This window comes from Drosophila kikkawai, chromosome 3R (assembly GCF_030179895.1).
Source record: "Drosophila kikkawai strain 14028-0561.14 chromosome 3R, DkikHiC1v2, whole genome shotgun sequence".
Taxonomy (NCBI): Eukaryota; Metazoa; Arthropoda; class Insecta; order Diptera; family Drosophilidae; genus Drosophila; species Drosophila kikkawai.
The window spans coordinates 28,311,402-28,332,991 of NC_091731.1; the positions used below are offsets into that span (position 1 = coordinate 28,311,402).

At 43.2% G+C, this 21,590-nt stretch overlaps 2 protein-coding genes and 1 long non-coding RNA gene across 3 annotated transcripts; 2 read left to right on the forward strand and 1 right to left on the reverse strand.

Annotated features, from left to right (window-relative positions):
- Positions 1–33: 33 nt before the first annotated feature.
- On the reverse strand, positions 34–19,759 carry Hmgcr (HMG coenzyme A reductase). The gene is made up of 6 exons (XM_017175991.3): positions 19,199–19,759; positions 3,482–3,920; positions 3,070–3,157; positions 2,412–2,987; positions 677–2,284; positions 34–607 (listed from the first exon to the last, which is right to left on the reverse strand). Exons 2-6 carry the CDS (start codon positions 3,870–3,872, stop codon positions 535–537), a joined length of 2,736 nt encoding a protein of 911 aa, XP_017031480.1. The 5' UTR covers positions 3,873–3,920; positions 19,199–19,759; the 3' UTR covers positions 34–534.
- On the forward strand, positions 3,918–4,678 carry LOC138928834 (uncharacterized). The gene is made up of 2 exons (XR_011445239.1): positions 3,918–4,140; positions 4,200–4,678. It is a non-coding gene; the product is annotated as an uncharacterized lncRNA (long non-coding RNA).
- Positions 19,760–20,063: 304 nt separating the features above from the next.
- Rpn9 (regulatory particle non-ATPase 9) lies at positions 20,064–21,590 on the forward strand. The gene is made up of 4 exons (XM_017176264.3): positions 20,064–20,273; positions 20,328–20,441; positions 20,501–21,031; positions 21,095–21,590. The coding sequence occupies exons 1-4, from the start codon at positions 20,164–20,166 to the stop codon at positions 21,486–21,488; spliced, it is 1,149 nt and encodes a 382-aa protein (XP_017031753.1). The 5' UTR covers positions 20,064–20,163; the 3' UTR covers positions 21,489–21,590.

Here is a 21,590-nt window from a genome sequence, read left to right on the forward strand (position 1 = left end):
TATTTTTTGTTGTTAAAAAACGAAAACAGAAACTAAGATACCGGATTCGTACTCGATCCAGAATTAAACGTTTTAATTTAGTCACTATGTAAACCGTATGTACTACTTTTCGCTTACGAAATACTTTTTACAAGTTCAGCCCTTGCACTAGTACCGATCATAGCTCTCTAATGACTGGCCTCTGGCGGCGGGGAATGGAGGAGTCCCGCTGCCAGGAGTCGCGGATCTGCATTCCAGTATTAAGTTAAAGGTGAAAAAAATAGCGTTACAATCTAAGTGGAAGTAAAAGTAGCAGTGACTGGACAGATCGCCCCATCCTACGCTCACAGCTTTGGCTTCAAGAGGATTCGTAGCTGCTTCTCGGTTCCTTGGCCTGGCCAATCATCAGGTTATTTATCAAGCAATTTATGAAACATATTCAACTACAAGGTAACACCTAAAGACATGAGTTGCATCTCGCCAGCCTGGCCTGTCCGGTCCGGATAGTGTCTATGTACAAAAGGGAAGAAGGCGGCGCCCCTGCAGCGCCCAATCTTAGCTGATGGTGCTGCAGCTGGAGACGGTCACGTTGAGGGGATTGTTGGCGCTGCTTACGGCAATGGAAGAGCTGAAACGAAGCAATTAACATTTTGAATTAAATATTTAATAGTTTTAACTTGTTAATAATCCAACTCACCGATTGTGCCGCATGTGACTCTTGACTAGATCGCTGTTGACTAGCGCCGCCATGAGGCTCAGTTCGCCAGCCATAACCGTGGCACAAACAATCTGCGCCAGCTTCTTTGCATTGTCTCCTGGCCTTGTGGCGTGTGCTCCGCGCACTCCCAGCATCTCCAGGCAGGCGCTCTGACCCGGCAGCCCCGTGCCACCCCCAACAGTGCCCACCTCCAGCGAGGGCATCGTGCAGGTCATGTACAAGTCTTCGCTGTTCTCCACCCAACACTCCATGGCTGTGGAGCAGTTGCTGGATGTGACATTCTGGGCGGGATCCTGCCCGGTTGCCAGGAAAACGGCGGTTACCATATTGGCTGCGTGCGCATTGTTGCCTCCAATGCTGCCGGCCATGGCGCTGCCACCCATATTCTTCAGTTTGTTGCACTCGACCAGCGTCTTGGCATCTGTCTTTAGCACGGAGCGCAGTGTGGCCGCCGAGATGGTGCACTCGGTGACTACCCGCTTACCGCGCCCCTTGATCCAATTGATGGCCGCTGGCTTCTTGTCGCAGCAAAAGTTTCCGCTAAGGGAGATGATCTGCATGTCGGGGAACTGGCGCTTGATGCGACGCAGCGCCATCTCGGCGCCCTTGGACACCATGTTCATGCCCATGGCGTCGCCGGTGATGGCCACAAAACGGATGTACAGCTGGGGTCCATCCATGGCGATGTGGCAGTCCTTCAACCGGCCGAACCGTGACGTAGAATCGAATTCCGTCTTCACCACCTGATAGTTGACTTCGTTCTCGATCCATGACTTCGCCTCGGCAGCACGAGCCACACTGGGGAATCTCACGCACGGTGCCCGGGTCATGCCCACGTCCTCCACCACGGAGCGAACTCCGCGAACTGAGAGAGCCTTGCATCCACGATTCGTAGAGGCCACCAGGGCACCCTCTGTGGTGGCCATCGGCACATAGTAGGTCTCTCCGTCCAGCAGCAGGGGTCCGGCATAGCCCACAGGAATGGGCACATAGCCGAGCACGTTCTCGCAGCAGGCATTAAGGACCCTGCGGTAGTCAAAGTGCTCATAGGGTAACACATCCAAACGACCTGGCGGCATCTTGGCACGACCGGCAATGATCTGCCGCCGGATTCGAACTCCCCTCTCCGGATCGTCCAGCACCGACTCGATCTTGTACAGTGGACAGTGAGTGCCACCAGCTTGGACAATGGCCACGATCTCCTCATCACTCAGCGCAGCGGGTCCATTTCCATCTTCAGTGGAGTTCAAGATGTCCAGGCACTCCTGCAGGGGTCTTGGAGGCCTGATGGGCTGGACAAGTCGTTGGCGCAGAGGCAAAAGCTCTGTCTGAGTGGAAGCATTGGCCGAGCTCTGTTCTTCGATGGTAAAGAGCGGCGTGCGGACAACAGCCGTAGCCGGAGTAATCTCTGCCTTAGTCTCTTCCTCAATGGGTGTGGTCTGAGAGGCCTTGACGGCAATGGCCACTGGCCCGGATGGACGCAGCTGCTCTGGCAGGGGATCGCGATTGTCAAAGCAAATGAACTTGACCACCAGGGCAATGAGAACAATGGAGATCACTATGTGGTCGGCGCTCATCGTCAGCCATCTGTAAAAAAGACATCCAATTTATTGGTAAATGTTAAAAGTTCAAGAAGTCAAGATATGTATTTTTATGTCTTATGTTTTTAAGATTCCTTTATTTACTGACTTAAACTTTAGTATTTTCTACTTACTTGATGATGATGTCTGTGATTTCAGCCGATTCCGTGCGATTGTTGCTCACGTTTAGGCTGAGCGTCGGTGAAAGCGTCTTGTCCACGGTGTCGTAGTCACTGCCCGAGAAGGCCACCCGGCTGTAGATGTGCACGGCCATCAGGCCGGTGGTCATGATTAGCTTGACGCGCTGCAGCACTGGATTGGCCTTCTGCTCCTCCTCGGTGAGCGACTTGAGCAGCAGCGAACCCTTGGCTTTCTCCCGCACAACGGACATGTCAACGCCAGACCGTGACAGGTCAAAGATCAGCGAAAGGCAGGCGGGATAGAAGGTCATGAAGACCACGTAGTTAACCAGCACCGAAAGCACGGCAAACATGCAAAGCACCTCCAGGCGCTGCACTCCCGACAGCGTGCCCACGCCCACTAGCAGCACCTCCACAATGGTGTCCAGGGAAATGGCTGGTCCCAGAAGCTCTAGGCCGCGGGAAATGTTCTGGGTCACCTCCGCCTGGTTGCTGCCCGAGAGAGCCAGTTGGGCCAGTCGGCCGGAGTTGGACAGGTCAATGACCAGCAGGAGGAAGAACAGGGCGTCCCTGAAAGTAAGTGGAAAAAGTGGGTTTTCATTGTCAATTTAATTAGCAAGTTTAGTAATTATTTTTGTCTGGGTGTACTCACTTTAGGTCAGAGATGTCGCTGCCCAGGAACTTGATGATGGCCGTCGTGAAGATGAAGCTTGAGAAGACCGTGAAGAGGCCGGCGATGCCTGAAAGAGAACGCGGGGCATTAGACATCAGTCGGAGGCATTAGCGGACGGAGGTCGAATCGTTTAGAGCGCACGTGAGAAATGCCAGGGAGGCAGGTAACTGGCTGGCAACTACCTGTCCGCCCCACCTCTAAAATCTTGGCCAAACATTCCAGTCTTGTGTGTGGTTTGCGTTTTTTCCCAGCTTTTCGGGGGCCGCCGAAATAGTTCGGGGCGGGTGCAAACAATGCCAGCATTCTAACCACTTTGGTCAACACACGTGCCCCTCAAACGAATCGGATCCACTGGGGGATTACATCACGACGGACCAAGGGCGAGACTCACCTAGCACATATTTGGAGCCCATTCGGTGGAGGCTGCAGAATTGGTAATAGCAGTAGAGCACGGCCGTGCAGCGTACAATGGTCATGAGGATGACGTCGGCGGCATTGTATTCCGCCTCCAGGCCATCGCAGGACTGGCTCCATCCGTGGCAGGGCCGGTGCCGGCTGGAGGTGGCCGAACCTCCCACTGCCGGTGGCGGCATAGGTGCTCCTGGTGCTGCTCCAGTTGCGGCAGCCGAGGCGGTGGCTGTGCCTAGACCGCTAGTGGCATCCAATGTGTTGTTCTTGTCCACCGTCAGCATGCAGGCAGTGATGGTGAGCAGGGCCACGATGACCTCCCAGGGATGAGAGGCGCAAAACTCGCCGTGGGCGCGAAACAAACGTCCAATCATGGTTGCGACACGTCCGAGTCCCGTCCAGATCTGGCCAATCTTGGCTGGCTGTGGAGAGGAAAAAGGAAAGGGAGAAGCACTTGTCAGTTAACGCACTTCTCGGTTTGCGCGATTTCTGGGCTCTGTCTGGTTTGGGTCTCCCTTTGATGTGTCGCCCAAGGACGTTTGGGGCCAGGATGCGGGCCAGGCCAGTCAACTTTTGTGCGCTGCATAAGCGAGGGGAAGAAAATAGGTGTAGGCAAAGGCAAAGGAAAAAAGGCATAGGGCAGTGAGTTAACTAAATCAACAGGGAGAAACATATCGATTTAAATGTTGACACATTCACAGGCCCCTAGGCCACTAGGCTCCTATGCCCCCCTCTCGGCTGAGACGATAACGACGACGACCCCTTGAAAAGGAAACGGAGAAACACGTTATTACACTAAGCGGATTTGTACGGGCAGGGCAGAGCGTCCTTGAACGCCGGCACGCCTCAATCCCTGGGCCAAGACGAACATAAGCAGCAGCAGCTCCTCCTCCTGCCGCAGATGCAAATCCGTGATTGATAGCTTAAGCCGGGGCCAAGTTCCAAGTTCCGCATGCCGCTGCTCGACTTCAGAGTCTGGTTTAATTAAGCCATTGGGCAATCTTACTGGACGATCGTTCGCCGCCCACCACGTGCCCGGCATAAAAAGAGCTCCGGTCCGAACTAGCCATCTATCCTGCCTCCCAGTTAGACGACGTGCCATAAATATTCAAAGAGTCCCGCCTTTGCACAGCTGCGCCGGCGCACAATCTCCGCGCGCAGCCATAAACAATGTTATCCATTTTGTTGTAAAGAAAATAAAAAGGGAAACATAAGAGGCAAAAAATAAACAAATAAATATGCTAAATAAATCAAATGCCACTTTGGCGCAGTCAAAAGGCAAACCCAGATCCCGGGGGATCTACGAGTGCCACTATCAGCAGTGCCAAGTGCATGAACATTGTGTAATCCGAAGCCTTTGGGGCCATAAACCATCGTAGCGCTCAAGGCGCGGTCCTGACATCCTTTTAAATCTTTATGGGATGCCCTGGGCACAGAGAATTGTAGTTTGTTTTCCCCATAAGAAGATCTTAAAAGGGATTTAGGGGGATTACTGTATATAAGTGAACTCGAGAATTATTTTGTTTCTGGTTCATGTTTTTTTAAATAAATACTCAACATAAATAAATAAACATTTTAATGCAAGAACCAGTATGTTTTATTCTTTTAAAAAAGTTTGTGATTCACTGAATCTTTACCAAGAACTAATGAAATATTTACTATATGTTAAATGTTTCCCTTTGAAATTGGAAGCTCTTGACTTAGACACTCTTAAAACAAATTTGGACGTGAAACTTATAGTAACATCGAAAAATACAATTGTGATCACTAGTTTCCTCTTTCTGGAGTATTCACTGCAAACTGCAGCTAGCTGAAAGATCATCAAATTGATTTTTATTGACTTCAACATGGGCAGCAGCCACTGAAGCGCCCAAGCGGAATCGTAAAAAGTGCGAGGCATAAACAATTCCCTCCATATTCAAAACAAAAAAGTAATGTTGATGTTTCTTTTACTCATTGGCTGTGGCTAATGGAAGGCCTGCGAATGGCCGGCAATTGTTGGCGTTATTTTTGGGTAAGCTCTTTTAATGGCAAAAACCAGGGAAGGGGCCACCAAAGGCCAGGGCTCCGAGAGGGAGTAGATCAAGATCATGTGCAATTACAATTTCTAGTAAGTACATGTGTGAAGTCATCCATCCTTTTGAATTTTGTTGGTCTTTGCAAAAATGCGCTGGGAATTTCGACTAAGCGCCAATTCCGTGGATTTATGGCCCCCCAAAAGGGTCTCCACTTACGGCGAAAAAGTTTTGAACGGGCACGTACAATACTGTAAATATAAACAAATAAAATAAGCAAATATTGTCAAATGTATTGAATATTTTTCATGTTTCTTTTTTCGATTTTACACCCTATGACCATTATTTTTCCTTTTAAACACTTTGACCTCTCATGCTCCATTCTCTAAGCTATATTTTCTTGTTTTCTTGGTCTAATTTTCTTCAATTTCCTGCTTGGGAAACTCATTGAATATAATTGAACTGATGATTAGTGGCGGAAAAGTCGAAGTCAAACTGAATTTGCAATAGAACAAAGGCCTCCCGGTGTATCCAGAATTCCCACTTCCAGTTGCGGTTGTTTGCTCTCAAAAGTCCATCAAATGGGTGTGAAAACAATCCAAGGCGGAGGGAGTGCTGGAGCCTCCTCTGATCTTCCCGAGCTATTCCCGGGAGTGTGACGTAAATGTAACTCTGAATTGCCAAATCCATGGAGCGAGCGAACAACGAAAAATTAGACAAATTTTTCATTTTCATTCAAATGTTTATTTTAGGCTTCTGTTTTACAACAGAAGTATCAGCGAGCAGCATCAACAATTAACGAGGGCGCCGCTAAAATCCGTTGAATGGCGAAATGTTTAAATTTAGCCCAGAGCAGCGGGAAAAGGTATACGAGAGATCTGGAGAAATAGAGGTTGTTTTTGGAGGAAGTCTGCGGGGCAAGGACGTGGCCCAGGGTGTCAAAAGGGGGCTTCCCATTTGGCAACAAACAACCGGCGAGAGAGTGTGTGCGCCTGTGTATCTGTATCTGTGCGGCTGCATTGTTTTGCATACTTTTCGTTTACATTTGAAAGCACTCACAGAACGGATGTTGCGGCCGACCTCAACCTTACGTCCATACAAACACGGTCCGGCGAGGGGTGTGTGGGTTCGGGAGGCGGCTGAGATTTCAGAAGGGAAATAACTACTAAAATAAATACGTGTGTGTATGCGGGAAGAAACCCCGAGCGGAAGGCGACCCAACTTAGAGACAGGCAATTCAACAGACAGCCAAAGAAACCCAAAAGTAAATAACTACAAACGAAATACCTAAAATTAAACCAACAAAAGTGAGTCGACCTTTGAATGGTGGACTTTTAAACATTATAAACTTTCTTAATCCCATGCGAAAATAAACTATTTGTACTTAAAAGTAATTGTTGGGTCTTGGCAAAATGGTTTTAAATTCAGGCATGATTTTGGGTTGATTTTAGTGCGAAATCTTTACAAAAGGAATGTGGAATAAAATCTTACAACTTGATAGGCTTCCAGTTGTATTTTATTTATATTCAGGACATTTAATGATTCAATAACAAATGGTTATATATCTTAACAAAGTTTCCGGTTTGACCTTTAGCCGATTAGTCTTGTAATGCATTTAATTTATATTTCACGGCGTAACCCTTATTTGGAAAATGGATCAAATTAGTAACAGCTAGTCAAGTGACTTTCTTTGTTTAAAAAACTTGTTATAACAGCCATTGGAATGCATAGAATTGTAATTTTATGGCATAATAATCAAATTATAAAAATTAGTGGCACGTGGAGAAGTTATTCTTAAAGCGGAAAGTTAAATCTAAATACCATAAAATTGTTATTTCATAATATAATGAATCATACTCTCTATTCTAAAGGTTACCAGGTAAAGTCAGCTAAATAAACTAAGAAATCCTCCGAATTGTCAAGCAATGAATGGTTTTAAATGGTAAATTCATGTAATTATTTATAATTGGGAGAGAGAGGCTTAACATTTTCAAGAGAATTTGTACATTGGCCCCAGGAGGACTTGGGACAAACCCCAATTGCAATTGTTATTGGTTTAATGAGAAGCGCTCGCCCATAAAACGAAAATTCTGCGAAAATATCGAGCGACGCGTGCAGCATTTGCATTTCCCAAATTGAACAGTGGGTGCCACTCCACACACAATTCCACTACCAATTAATATGCCCAATGGGTGCGTCCATCCAATTGGCAGGCTACCGAGAAACCAGAAAAAAGGGGAAGATCTCAATGCGTCATCATCCGTCTTCGTCTGGTTTTTGGGGGAGTGGGTGAAAGAGAGCGGTACGTATGGGTTTTCCTGGAATCTTCTTCGGTACACAGCAACGCGTTTATTTATGGCCACGGAAATTTTCCATATAATTCGGTATTGTTTTTGCACAAATTTCGGGATGGCAATTAGCACACAAATTTAGCGCAACGATGCTAAAAGATGAAGCACAATAAAAGCCATGATCGATATAATTAGATCAAGAGATGTCTTTTCAAATTAAGACTTTCTTTTTAAGAAGAAAAAATTATTAAAATAAAGTTCATGCCGTGTAAATGTATTATTGCTCTAGGTGAAGGCTCCGGCAAATATATTATTTTGTCTGGGAATTCCAACAATATTTTCATTGCCCAAATTTTTTTTCAACCGCTAACCGCTGCCCCGCCATACAAATTATTGCAATTAACACATCTGATTTATGATTGTTTGTTATTGATTCGATTCCTTCTTCGGTCTGTTCTCGATGTGTGCTGAAGTTTGGACTTTGAATTCAAAGTTTCCAAAATATATAGTAATTTCCCATGGCATTCAACGCTGGTACGTCAGTCGCATTTGTTGATGTGTGATTTCAGCAAGTGCTGGACCTAAACCATAAATTCTCACGCCTTGTTTATTATTGTGTTTAAGCAATCGGGCAATTAAAATCTGCTCACCAGCAACAGCAGGCAAAATTCTGCACAGCTTGTGTACACAAAATAAATTCAGGTGAAGCTCAAGAAATCAGGGACCAAATGATTTATACGAATATATAATATACATACATATAGCTTGCTTACCTAAAAGGCAAAAAATTATATATTGACAGGAAGGAAGGCAGGTTCCATCCCCCGAAAACCTTTACGAGGTGGGGATGTGGAGGGACATCCTCGGCGTGAGCCTGCATTAATTTATCCAATTAATATTTGGGAGCTTCGACGACATTTTATGGATTAAGTTATTTGCCTTCACTTACGTAAGAGCATCTTTTTTTTAAGCTAAAATGTGCCTTATATAATTATTTTTTATAGGTGAATCAGGATGAAAATAAATATTAGCAATGAGTGTATTTTTAGGAGGAGATATTTTCTTAAATTCTGAAGAAAAAACCAAGATGTCAGTTGATTTAAGCTTATTTCAACAGTAGACACACATTAAAGAGCTTTATTTATACTAATTAGGTTTATCATTTGTGTATTTTTGGACTGATAACACCCTGTTGTGATTAAATTTACCAGGGGTTAAGCTTTTTGAATCTATTATTTATATAATGTCTTCAACCTTGCCATCAAATAATCATATAATAATAATGAGTTTTATAAAAAATATCTTTTAAAAATATTAATTGAAATTATATTTCTAGAAGACAAGATAAATGCAACTTCTTCCTAACCGGATGGATCTATCTTGTCTGCTAGCCGCCAAGAGTCTGCAAATCTTGATTCTTGCAACTTGTTTTCCTCCGCATCTCTCCACAAATCTTCGGCTGGTGGGCATAAAACGTACCATGAGTCATGTAGCTACTTGTTCTACTTCTTTTTTGATCAAAACTTGATTGCAGTGCCAATGGAAGCTAGCCAAGATTGTGACTCATCCAGTAGACTCTGCAATTTGGGTTTCCTGAGGTAATTACAGGTGGCGTGGGATTGGGGCCAGCTCATTTGCCGTTTGATGGTGTAAGATTGATAACAAAATGGAAATAAATATAGGTTTGGGACGCACACACAAACAACAACAAACAGGGTTAAACGGGATTGATGGGCAGTGTTTGGGAAAGTGGCCCGATTAGATAGGAAACAAGGTCAAAGCCAATAAGGGAAAATATCCTATTTAATAACATTTTCGTTGGCAAATACAAAACCAAATATAGATCGCACTTTGATATTATTTTTCATATTTTAGCTGTGTTATCCTGATAAGAATTTATTGCCACTTCAGCCCCGAGATACACTAAAAGCCAAATCAAGTCTCTGGCAATTACAGACACTTGCCCAAAGCCGATTAAACGATAAGACGTTAACAGCATATTTTCCATTTGGCTAACGAAAAAGAGAAAAGAAATAAATCTGAGACAATTTTTTAGAGCTCTTTTTCTGGCTTTGCAGCCGTCGTTTTGTGTAATTTACAAGTTGCCAAACAAAAAGTAAAAGTTGTCGTGTGAGGCACAAATAAATAAATTAATAAAACTCAAACGGCGGCGATGAGAAGAAAAAACAGTTTTACTTTCTACCAAAAATGCGAATGCTGCTAATTTGTATGCAAGCGAGGAGGGCCCAAAAAAGTCAACAAAAAACCGAACGAAGACCAAAAAACAGTTGTGTTTTTTTCAGAGCAAAAAAAAAATAAGAAGAAAAAACGATAAAGTCAAACAAAGTAAAAGACACATCAAACGATTTTCCTGCCTTGCTCTGATTTTTGTTCCTGTAGCAAAAAGTTGAACAAGGAAAAACTTTTAAAAGCGGCAGGATTTTAAATTAAAAGTAAAATCAAAGTGAGGGAGACTACCATAAGGCCCAATAAGCGTTCCTTTTAAGAGTCTCTCCTCCGTTGTTTTGGTTTTTACGATGCTGCGACTGACATGTGTCAATAGCTTATGTTAATCAGGTGCTCCAGCATCGCGATAGCATCATCGAATCTCATCCGCATCACATCCCAGCCTCTTGACCATCTCCAGCTCAGCTCTCATGACATTGACCCACTTGGCTGTTTGTCCATCGATTCGCGTTGACCACAACGCCGTTAACCATCCGAAGAGCAATCAAAGCCGAAAAAATGCTCTGACCAAAAAAACCGGAACCGTTCGCAATGAAATAGAAAGTTTTTTATTTGGGACTTTATAGTCGTCATTGGTTAAAAAAAAGAAGGCACGAAAACGAGGGCTTTGTGATTGTCTTACAGATTAGAAATCCCTAATAAAGCTGTTGATAGAATTAGTTAGAGAAAATCGGTTTACAATAAAGTTAAGGAAATTTTGTTAATGGAATCGGAATGGAAAATCACAGAAACCGATTTATTCATAAAAATCTTGGAAATTATCAATGGAATTCGATCTATGTAAGGTATAAAAACCTTAAAATAGCTTAAACATTAGGTCCACAGAAATATAGATTTTAATATATTTTACCCTAACACACTTATAGAAAATTCTTTAAAAATTCCTTACAGTTAAGTTGCAAGTTACACAGTCTTGAATAATAATTCTTGTACTATTTTCCACAATACTGTTATAGGAAACGCTGTAATACAAGTTATTAAAGGCCATTAAAAGAAATAATTAATTTAAAAACTCTTTTAAGGACACATGAAAACCTTACTTAATGCCAAGGAAGATTCCTAAAGCTAGGAAATACGTTTTCCATTACATTTTAGTTCGTGCTTCCCATTGTATTTCAATTAACGCCATTCAAACCGTTTAATTGTAAATACACTTAGCCTTTGGGCTTTCGTCCTTAAGCTCAAATTGCTGAGTTGTTTCCCAGCCCTGAATGGAATTGGTATTCACTTCTGGGAACTGGCCGTCTGTGCAAGTCAATGAATCGGAAATCTATTTCATATTCAATACTATATATGCAAATTTTTGCCTTCGTCTCCCTCCTGGTAACAATGGCTAGGTGGGGCCTTGTCGAGAGCATCTCATCTGCGAACTAGTATCTTTTTTGGGGGCCTTTTTGTTAGTCGACATTTTCGGTGTCGGGCACGTGCATGGAACTCAACGTCTTGCATTGCGTTAAATCGGTTGCATATATTATAAATAGTATTAAGCATTTCCAGCTAATTGGCGAAGCCCGCGGTCGTCGTAGTCGCGATCCGGTTAATTGCCGCCCATTAACATGACGGCGATTCGAAAACCTTTGTTAACAAATTTAGCAATCAAAGCTATTATTAAATAAACCATAATTGAAATGCGCCACCGTAGGCGATGTTTTGGCCAAGGTTTGTTGTTTTATTTGCCAATGCGGCGGCGGCGGGCGCATCCCCAGTTTCAGTTTCTGTCAGAGACGATGATTCGCAATCACGCTAAGTAAAGCTGCCTTCATGCTCGGTTTGCCATTTGGCCAAAACCAAAACCAACATGAGCAAACGACTTAAAAACACGGCAATTCTAATCACAGCGGCACCCACATCATTATGCTGGGGGGATGCACATCATCATGGGGCTTATCGGAATCGGCATGGGAATTATCATCATCATAGCGCCCCGTCATCTGCAGCATAAGCGCTCGTAAAGTGGCCAACTTGGTTGGCTGCCTCCGCTTTCTGGCAGCTTGTTGCAAATTTGAATTTTAATTCAGCCAGCCAGAAGGCAGGGGGAAGGGGGAGAAGGGAACTGGGTAAAGGGCCCTGGCAAAAGGCATTTTTATCGCCGCTTCGCCGGTTCTCTGATGTTTGCCGGATGCAATTTCAATTTCCAATCACAGTCATATTACACGGCTTCATGGATTACATGCTGAGATACGGAAGAGGGCGGAGCGCGTGTCCTCCCACTCATTTCCCCTCCAGGACACCCTCATATCCTGGCTTAAACACAAATTGATTCGAGTGTGTTCAGAGTCCTTGAGTGTGTGTAGCATCCATGCGGGCTGCCTGAGAAGATTTAGGCTCGCACTTTGTTATCAGTCTTTGATTTGCGAAAATTTATTTATATTGCAAAATTCAGCTATGTCTGATTAATGGGGAATTTTTTTGTTTGTCTGCCAGAGCTTGAATGCAATTACAATTTTCCTAATGTGCATTTGTGTCTATGATTCATAGCCACAAATTGAGATCATTTCCACCGAACTGACACAGTTGCGATGAGATATGTATAGTTTTCGGATGCATAGATCAATTTAATACGAAAAGCGCAAGGATTTTTAAAAAGACATTAGCTGTGAGTATGAGCAATATATTTTCAAAGAATTAGATATTGAGGGAAATTCAGGTCTAATAGATATTTTATTAATAGAAAACCTGTAAACATCCTACAGAAACACATTTAATTACCAGTAAGTCTCCGATTAGCTTGGAAAAAAAATCAAAATCCTGTTTTCTTTTGCTAAGCATACATCATTAATTCCACAAGTCCCGTCTTCTTTGCGATAAACCATTTATATTCTGATTAATAGCAGGCCCACACTCACATCCAGTCGGCAGAAAACAGGCGGCATGTGGACTTTGGCAAACATGTTTGTTTTTACAACCTTATCTGCGGTATATCCGTCGTCGATGGATCCTTGCCTCCCAGTCCCAGTCCCACTACCAAGAACAGAGCATTATGGGAATTAATTAAATCGCTGCACAATTAGAATGTTATAAATCGCATAAATATTTTCCTGCTCGCGCGCTGACTAAGACCTCGCCAATATTGCCTGACTTTGAAGTTTGATTATATACCTAGTGCGAGGGTCATCCAAATCAAATGTCTTCCCACCGACACAGAACCAGCCAGCAAAGCAGCCGGCAAGTGTATATTAAACACTGCTCATTCGTGTTTTGTGCAATATTTGCCAGACCTTTTGGTTTTCGTCGTTGTGGATGTGGTTGCCACAGCCCAATCCGAGAGTTGGACAAACAAGAGACGCGCATAGAATAAGTCGCTTCGGTTAATGTAATTATGGGCGTTTTATTGGGGGGAACTCAGAGGGGGATCTCTCGTGGTGGCAGCTTTTCTGCATTGCTCAAATATTTGTACCGCTTGCAACGGCAACGACGTTGTCTAAAGTTTGTTTGACCGGCGTAAATAAACAACAGGCCTAGCCATGGGTGGCGGCAATAAAATTCACGACACAGACAACAGCAACATGAGCAGCAACAAGCTGAACACAGAAAACAATTTGTTCTGAATTAAAAATTATATAAATATGTAAAATTATAGAATCAAATTGTTTTCTAACAATATCTTTGCTTTTCTAAAATCATTTCATTCAACAATTTTTTGTTTGGCACCATCTCAATACCTGAACTGTGCCAGTAGGCTAGCTAACTTCCCATTTCTCTTAGTGCACCAAGAGCATAAGACAAACATCATGTGACATAGACAACTTGGCTGCGGGCAATGCAATTGCATCCGCCCCGAACTTGGCTGGTTGGTAAGTTGATTATGCCATAAACCAATATGCAGCACAGTCAACGCATTTTTCTTTCGTTACGCTTTGTTTCCAGCGGATTGAATGGGATCTTTCGGTATCAGTATTGGCCTGGGTAATATTGCGTCGTCTGGTAGGTAACTGTTGCCATTACGAGTCATCAGCATTCAAGGCGGCCAACTACGATTTCGGAGTGCCAATCGCTTGGTCCGTCGAGTTTTACGTGCCTGGTTAAACGAGTTGCAGGGGCCAACCCAAAAAAATAAAAAGAAAAAAACAAAAAGCCAACGTCAAATGGCAGCCGTTGGCCGAAAATCGGAAATCGAGAAGCTGAGTTGCAGCTCCGACAGTGGCAGTTGCAGTTGCAGTTGCAACGGTTTACTGGTTGGCACTGCTGAACCCTGAACATGAAAATGTTGACAGGTTTTTCTTCTTTCCCCGCGGCAGGTCTTTGGCGACCTCATTTTACAACAACACCAGAAGAGTTGAAAAATAAAAGAAAACAATAAAAGTTGAAAGTTACGCAAAACTCAGGTTTCCGCTTTGACTTCATTAACCGATTATAATAACCATAAATCTGTGTAGTGTTTATGCTCATTTAGTCAGTCTGAGACGTAAAAGAGATCTTATTAAGATTGGTCCCAGTTAATTATGGGTTATCGTTCTATTGATCTACTGATATGATAAGACAATTTCAAAAGATTTTCATATTATTATTAATGTGTCTTTCTAATTACTTCAGAATAACATAGATCATGCCACTTTAAAGCTGTTTTCTGAACCAGCATATTGATTTAGTTGAGTCTGCCATCATCGATGGCTAACAACAACCTGCTAGGAGGCACACTCCTCCAGCGATTATGTTTAGATTTTTATTGAAAAAGTAATCAACTTTGTTCTGTCAAACTTATCTCGTCAAGGAAAACTTTGTGCCTTTGTCGATTTAATTGGTTAGTTATGCAAAACCCACACACGGGTGCCTCAGTTTTCTTTGGCTCAGACCAGACGGCTCGGCTCGGGTTGATGCAACTTCTTTGGCCTGTTTGCCTTTGTTGGGCTCTAATGCGGGCCCAATAAACATAAACTTTGATATGTTTATGCCAGAAGTGTGTGCTCTCTCTCGGTTATGAAGCTGGCTAACTGGCTGGCTGGTTGCTTTGTTTGTATTTGCAGGCGACGGCTATGTTTGCATTTACGCTGGTGCTCAAGTCGGGCCTATTTGCATTACAAAGTGAGTTTGCAGCGACGATGCTCGAGCCCCGAACTAATTCGATGCGATTGAACATCGATTTTATAGCGCCCCGTTTTTTACGGCCAGCAGCAGGCAACAAAGGGTTCGCATCTGGCCTTCGCTGGAAGTTGGCCTAAAGCGGCGGAAATGTGTAGCCATCAATGCAATGTGATGGCTTTGCAATAGCGCTTGAAGGTGAAAAAAAAAAATATCAAAGTCATGCTCTCAATCCGAGAAATCACAGGGCGTGGGGTGAGTTGAGCACACTCAAAAAAAAAGAGCTTATCAAATCTAGCTATAGATAGTGGTGACTAATTTTAGTATTTATAAAATATAACTTTTTCTATATTTCGTTAGGAAAACATCTTAAACAAGCTTAAATACCATGTTAAACTGTGTTAAATGGAATTTTACCATTGTTTAAACTAATTATAAGTTATACAAACTGTATTGAAAAATGCGTCTTACTATCAATTTTAAGGTAAGAAACATTTAGTGAACTTGAAACTTTATAAATAAATAAAAATATAAATATCAGTTTATAGAAGCCACTCATGGCATTTTCTTTATAAATTATCTAGCCGAAACCAAAACACAAATAATTGTTTACTGATTTCTTGGATTATTTTCTGGGATGGAATTTTTTTGAGATTTCTCAGAGACAGCTCTCCAGATTAGCTTGTATCTTTCAGTTTATATAGTAGTATTAAGGCTTGGATTACATTTGATCTATTTGCATATTTCTCTGTGTGGTAAATGCCTAATGCTGGCTAACCATGACGACTCATCGCTTAGCGATTTGACAGTGCAATTTGCGAGAAATAACAATAATTATGCTCGCTGTTGTGTTGATGATGAAATTGCAGCCTGAAAATCTCGCACGCGTTTTGCATGCGACTTTGCCAGCGTTTTGATAATCGCGCAATCTTTGACGGAGCGGACATGGACACGGACAGACACACGTACGGCGCGGCACATGACCAATTTCTGTTGCCAACACGAAAGACGGGGAGTCGGGGAGATGGGGAGATGGAAAGGGGGCCAGATAAAGGGGCAGAAATAAGCTGGAGAGACCACTGCGCATGCGTGCGGCTTGAGTCGCGCGCTCAGATCGCGTCGCGTCGCCTTTGCAGGTGGCGGAGAAAGTTGCCAGCATTGAAACCACTTTTTTTCGGTTCGCCGGTGCCTGCCTATTGTTGCTGTCCAAACTACATTGGTACACATATAAAAAACGTGAGAGAGAGAGAGAGAAATGCCAGGCCGTAAAGCCAAAGAAGCGCGCCCCAGCGTTAAATGAAAATAAATTTGTTTAAAAAACCAAATCGAAGTTGGGCAAACCCAAGGCGCGCAGCAGAGGTGAGAGCAAAAGTTATGAAATCGCCCCGCCAATGGAATTCGAAGTCGAATTCGTATCAATGAAGTTATAGTAGAGGTCACGAAAATAGCACTCATAAGCAGGTTCATTATGCAATTTAAACTAAATATAAATATGTCATAAATTCTGATATTAAAATATTAATTTAAAGCAAATAAAAACAAGAAAGAAAGCTAACTTCGGCACGCCGAAGTTTGTATACCCTTGCAGATTGGTTTTCATATTTATGTCATAAATTATAATGCCGAAAACAGACACTAAACTGAGTTACATACCATTTTACCTATACTTATTATGTTTGCAGTTTGACAGTTACAGTTATACATTCCCAGCTTTACATTTTCTCTACATCTGATCGCTTCTATGGCTGCTATATGATATAGTTGTCCGACTTTCATAAAATGTATACCAAAATTCTATAATAATAAGTAAAGCTCATATCTCAGAGTAGATGAAAATACATTGAAAAACAACGAAGTTATAATTTTTTCTATTACTTTCCCTATCGTTCCTATGGCAGCTATAAGATATAGTCGTCCGATTGTCATAAAATTTTTACCAAAATTTTGAAATAATACCAGAAGCTCATGTGTCAAAGTAGATTAAAATACGTTGAAAAACAACGAAGTTATAATTTTTTTGATTAATTTCCCGATCGTTCCTATGGCAGCTATAAGATATAGTGGTCCGATTTTCATAAAATTTTTACCAAAATTCTGGAATAATATAAAAAGGCTATATCTCAAAAATGATGGAATAATATTGAAAAACAGCCAAGTTAAAATTATTTTTCAAAAAATTTATTGAACATTTGTATGGCAGCTATATGATATAGTCGTCCGATCCGGCCCGTTCCGACATATATAGCAGTGAGAGTATATAGAAGACTATATGCAAAGTTTCATTCAGATAGCTTTAAAACTGAGGGACTAGTTTGCGTAGAAACGGACAGACGGACGGACAGACGGACAGACGGACGGACAGACGGACAGACGGACATGGCTAGATCGACTCGGCTGTTGATGCTGATCAAGAATATATATACTTTATAGGGTCGGAAACGTCTCCTTCACTGCGTTGCAAACTTCTGACTGAAATTATAATACCCTGCAAGGGTATAAATATGTATAGGATTTTCAAAAAACACAAAATGTGAAGAGAAAAAATATTGAATAAAATTTAAATTTAAAATTCTCAAGTGTGGATTCACGGACACGGTGGATTAAGTACGCTCTAAATGTTGGAAGTTTGGTTATAGCAAATCATGATCTTGGTATATATAAAAGCATATAAAATCGAGGCGAATAGATCTTGAGTAAACACCAAAATCCTATGACAGTGTCTCAGGAAATTTTACAATGAGCTTTGAACCAAATCAGTCCAACTTGAGCTATAGTTTTTGGCAATTTACCATTTTGGCTGCTATTAATTTACCCGCAGCTGTCGCAATTCAGAGCTTGATATTGCGGCGCGACTTTGGCTTGGCACAAAAATCGTATATGAATATACAAGAAAAAACTCTTTCGCAACCCGCAAGACAACCCCCTCGGGGGACTGGATTGGCTTGTTGTAATTGAATAATATTCCTACTCCGACTCGCCACATAACAGTGAAAAACAACAACAAAAAAAGCAACAAAATGCAACAAAAAAAGTAGGAAGCGACAATGCACTTGACAAAGCTGCTGCACTTGTTTTATGGTTTATGCTTTTTTCTTTCGTTGTTGCAGCAGCGGCGGCTGGGACTGTGTGGCATTTTTCACTTTTGCTTTTAATAGCCAGATGCTCTGTCTGCCGGAGATACAGATGGAAGCGGCGACGGAGGCGGGGCCGAAGATGAAGTCGTCATCTGACGGCGTTTTTTCGGAATGTGTTTTGGATTTTTCGAATTGCCGCTCTTCACATAACCGTAATACGTTTCAGTTTCAGCCTGCTTTATATATTGGGCATTGGCTGTGTATTGTTGCTGTCGCTGCCAGATGTCGCCGCTTCATTTTCAGTTTTGGTAAACTGGGGAACAGGCCAAGGAAATCAACTGGCATTGAGAAAGTAGTGGTACTTTCTTTCAACCGAAATGCGGAGACTCGTCAGGAAATGAACGAAATCGCTGACGGCACAACAGGATGTTCCCGAAAACTCCCGATGGTCTCAAGTGGGTTTTTTTTAGGGCATGATTAGTTTGAAATGCATATTGTAAGGAGATCTACTTCATTTGAGTTCATCAGAAGAAGTATTTAGAAAGTAAAACCAATTGTATAGCTTTTAAAGTTGCTAATACATACTTTATCTTTTTTATAATATAATAATTCTTTTACGACGAATAAGATATTTATAAAGCTAATTAATAAAGAATTTTCTTGAGTAATTTCAATTCTTTAAAATATCTCTTTTTGGTTACACAAAACTCTAAATTTCAAGTGGCTACTTCTGTTGAAGCCAGAGAGCAGGGGCGAAGAGAAAGTTGTCCAACATATGTATGCCTGTCCCCACTGCAGGCCAAGAACTTTTAATAGACGCCGCCGTTGTGCCCAGACACTGATAAGATTGGGGGAGCCCAATTGCATAACTGGCGACTAACCAAATAGTGGAAGCCATGCAATCGATCGCGGTCTACTTGCGATCGCTGAGATTCTTGGAATGAAATATGCGAGGGATGCTGTAGTAGTAGAGTAGAGGCGATAAGGGAGACCAGAAACTCGAGCCAATATCGTGGCATATATGCTAATGGAAAGTGTGAAGATAAGAACTAACCTTGCTTTTCTGCGAGGGATCGGGTGGCGGCGGGCGTGTATGGGGTGGCGGCGTACGGATGACACGCGCCTTAGTCCGCAAAAGAAATGCTAATCAGTCGGTGCGCGGAGTTGGGTTTCTTCTTCCAGTTGGAGAGGTCGTGGGCAACAACAACTGGTTTCTATTCACAAGTCCAGTGCGTGGAACTGTGCGTGCTAGTTCTTCTCGTGTGCAGACAAATCCACATTATTGGGTTCGCGATTTATACATTTATATAATCCCACTCTAGTCGCGGCACTTTCGCGGATTTCGTTTCGGTTTCTTTTCTACGGTGTTTAACTAACAAATTGTTAAGTGCGAAAACACTGCCTATTGTTATTGCTGCTGTTCCGCGCACACTCGACTTGTTGTTGTATCGGTTTATTGACTGACTCCGCGATTAGCACTCGGACCGGATCGGAGCAACTGGCTGGCTGGCCGCGCGGTAAGTGTCTGCTGCGTGGGATCCTGGCGTCCGGAATTATAAACTATTTTTGGTAGAGCCAATTCGGTTTCTTCCGCGTACACAACTTCACGCTGAACAGCTGTTTGACGGTGTGACCGTTGTCTATACATTCACAAATGAATCGATGTTGTTATCGACCGTTGGTCACACCTAAAATATACTAACTCGTATTCAGTACTATTGATGTTCACTAAAAAAATTTGAAATAATGATATGAGCTGTAAAACCATGTTTTTGTCAGAATAAAATTATATTAAAATGTCATTTAACATTATTTTACTTTTTCGAAATACATTTTCGCAATGTATAAATATCGATGTTGGATCTTATATCGATGTATCGCCTGTTTGGGGAACATCGGCTGTATCGATACTGATATCGACGTTTTAGCACCTCTAGCGATTGTGATTTGCAATTTTTGTAGTTTGAGAATATTTTACAATAAATTCGGAATTAACTCGGGATATAGCCAGATATAGCCATGTCCAACGCACAGGCAACAGTCACCGCATACCTGGCGGCCCAGAAGAAAACCACAAACAAGGACCTGGCCGCCGAATGGACGCTCATCGAGGAGCTGTACAATGAAAAGTGGGTACTATTTGTTGAAGCCTTAGTACCCGGCATAATTAATATTTTTTGCAGACTGTGGAATGAGCTAACCATCAAGCTGGTCACCTTCGTGCGCCACGAGTCTCTGCAGGATGAGACGGCGCTGCTCCAGCTCTACCAGAACTTCCTCTCCACCTTCGAAACAAAGTGAGTCCGACGTCTGCGGATGACTTGGCAGTATCTTAATCTCAGTGTGTCGTTTTCAGGATCAATCCCTACGGCCTCATCCAAATCCTCGAGGTGGTTGTGGACAATATCAGCGACAAAAAGGAGGCCATCGAGTTCCTCGAGAAGATGAAGGACAAGGTGAAGATCTGCGACGAGGCGGTGTGGTATTTGCAGGTGATGCAGGGCAACCTCTACCTAAGCAACCTCAACGACCTGAATGCCACCAAGAAGATCATCGAGGAGCTGCGCGATGTATTGGAGGAGGCGGGCAATGTGACGCCCGTCCACGGAAAGTATTACATGCTCGCCTCCCAGTACTACCGCCGGGTGGGCAAGCACAGCGACTACTACCGGTGCGGTCTGCAGTTCCTGGGCTGCTCCCTGGACGACTTTCCTCGGGACCAGTGGGCTCAGCAGGCCTTCTTCCTTGGTCTGGCAGCCCTACTAGGCGATGGAGTCTATAACATTGGAGAACTTCTGGCGCACCCCATTCTGGAGTCGCTGAAGGGAACGGAGAACGAGTGGCTGGTGGAGCTGCTCAAGGCATTTAATACGGGCGATATCAACAAGTACTGCCTAATTGCATTATCTATAAAAAGAATATAGTTACTAATATTCAATCTCCCCTTCAGATTCAACGACATGAAGAAGATCTGGTCCGGAATTCCCGATCTGGCCGCCCAGGAGGTGAAGCTGCGACAGAAGATCTCCCTGCTCTGCCTCATGGAGATGACCTTCAAGCGCTCGGCCATTGAGCGTGCCATCTCCTTCACAGACATCGCCCACGAGACCAAACTGCCCGCCAAAGAGGTGGAGCTGCTCATCATGAAGGCCCTGGCCTTGGATCTCGTGCGCGGCGAGATCGATCAGGTGGCCGGTGTGGTGAACATGTCGTGGGTGCAGCCGCGCGTCCTCAACCGCAACCAGATCGCCGGCATGGCCAGCACCCTGGACACCTGGATGGGCGCCATCACGAACATGGAGAAGCTGATGGAGAATCGTGCCGCCGAAATTCTCACCAATTAGTTATAAGTTTGCGTATGAGTTTCGCCTGATCTTGATGGTCGCCACTAATTTCCATTTGCGAAAATGCTTTTGTATTTAATTAAACCCCAAAACAAATCTGAA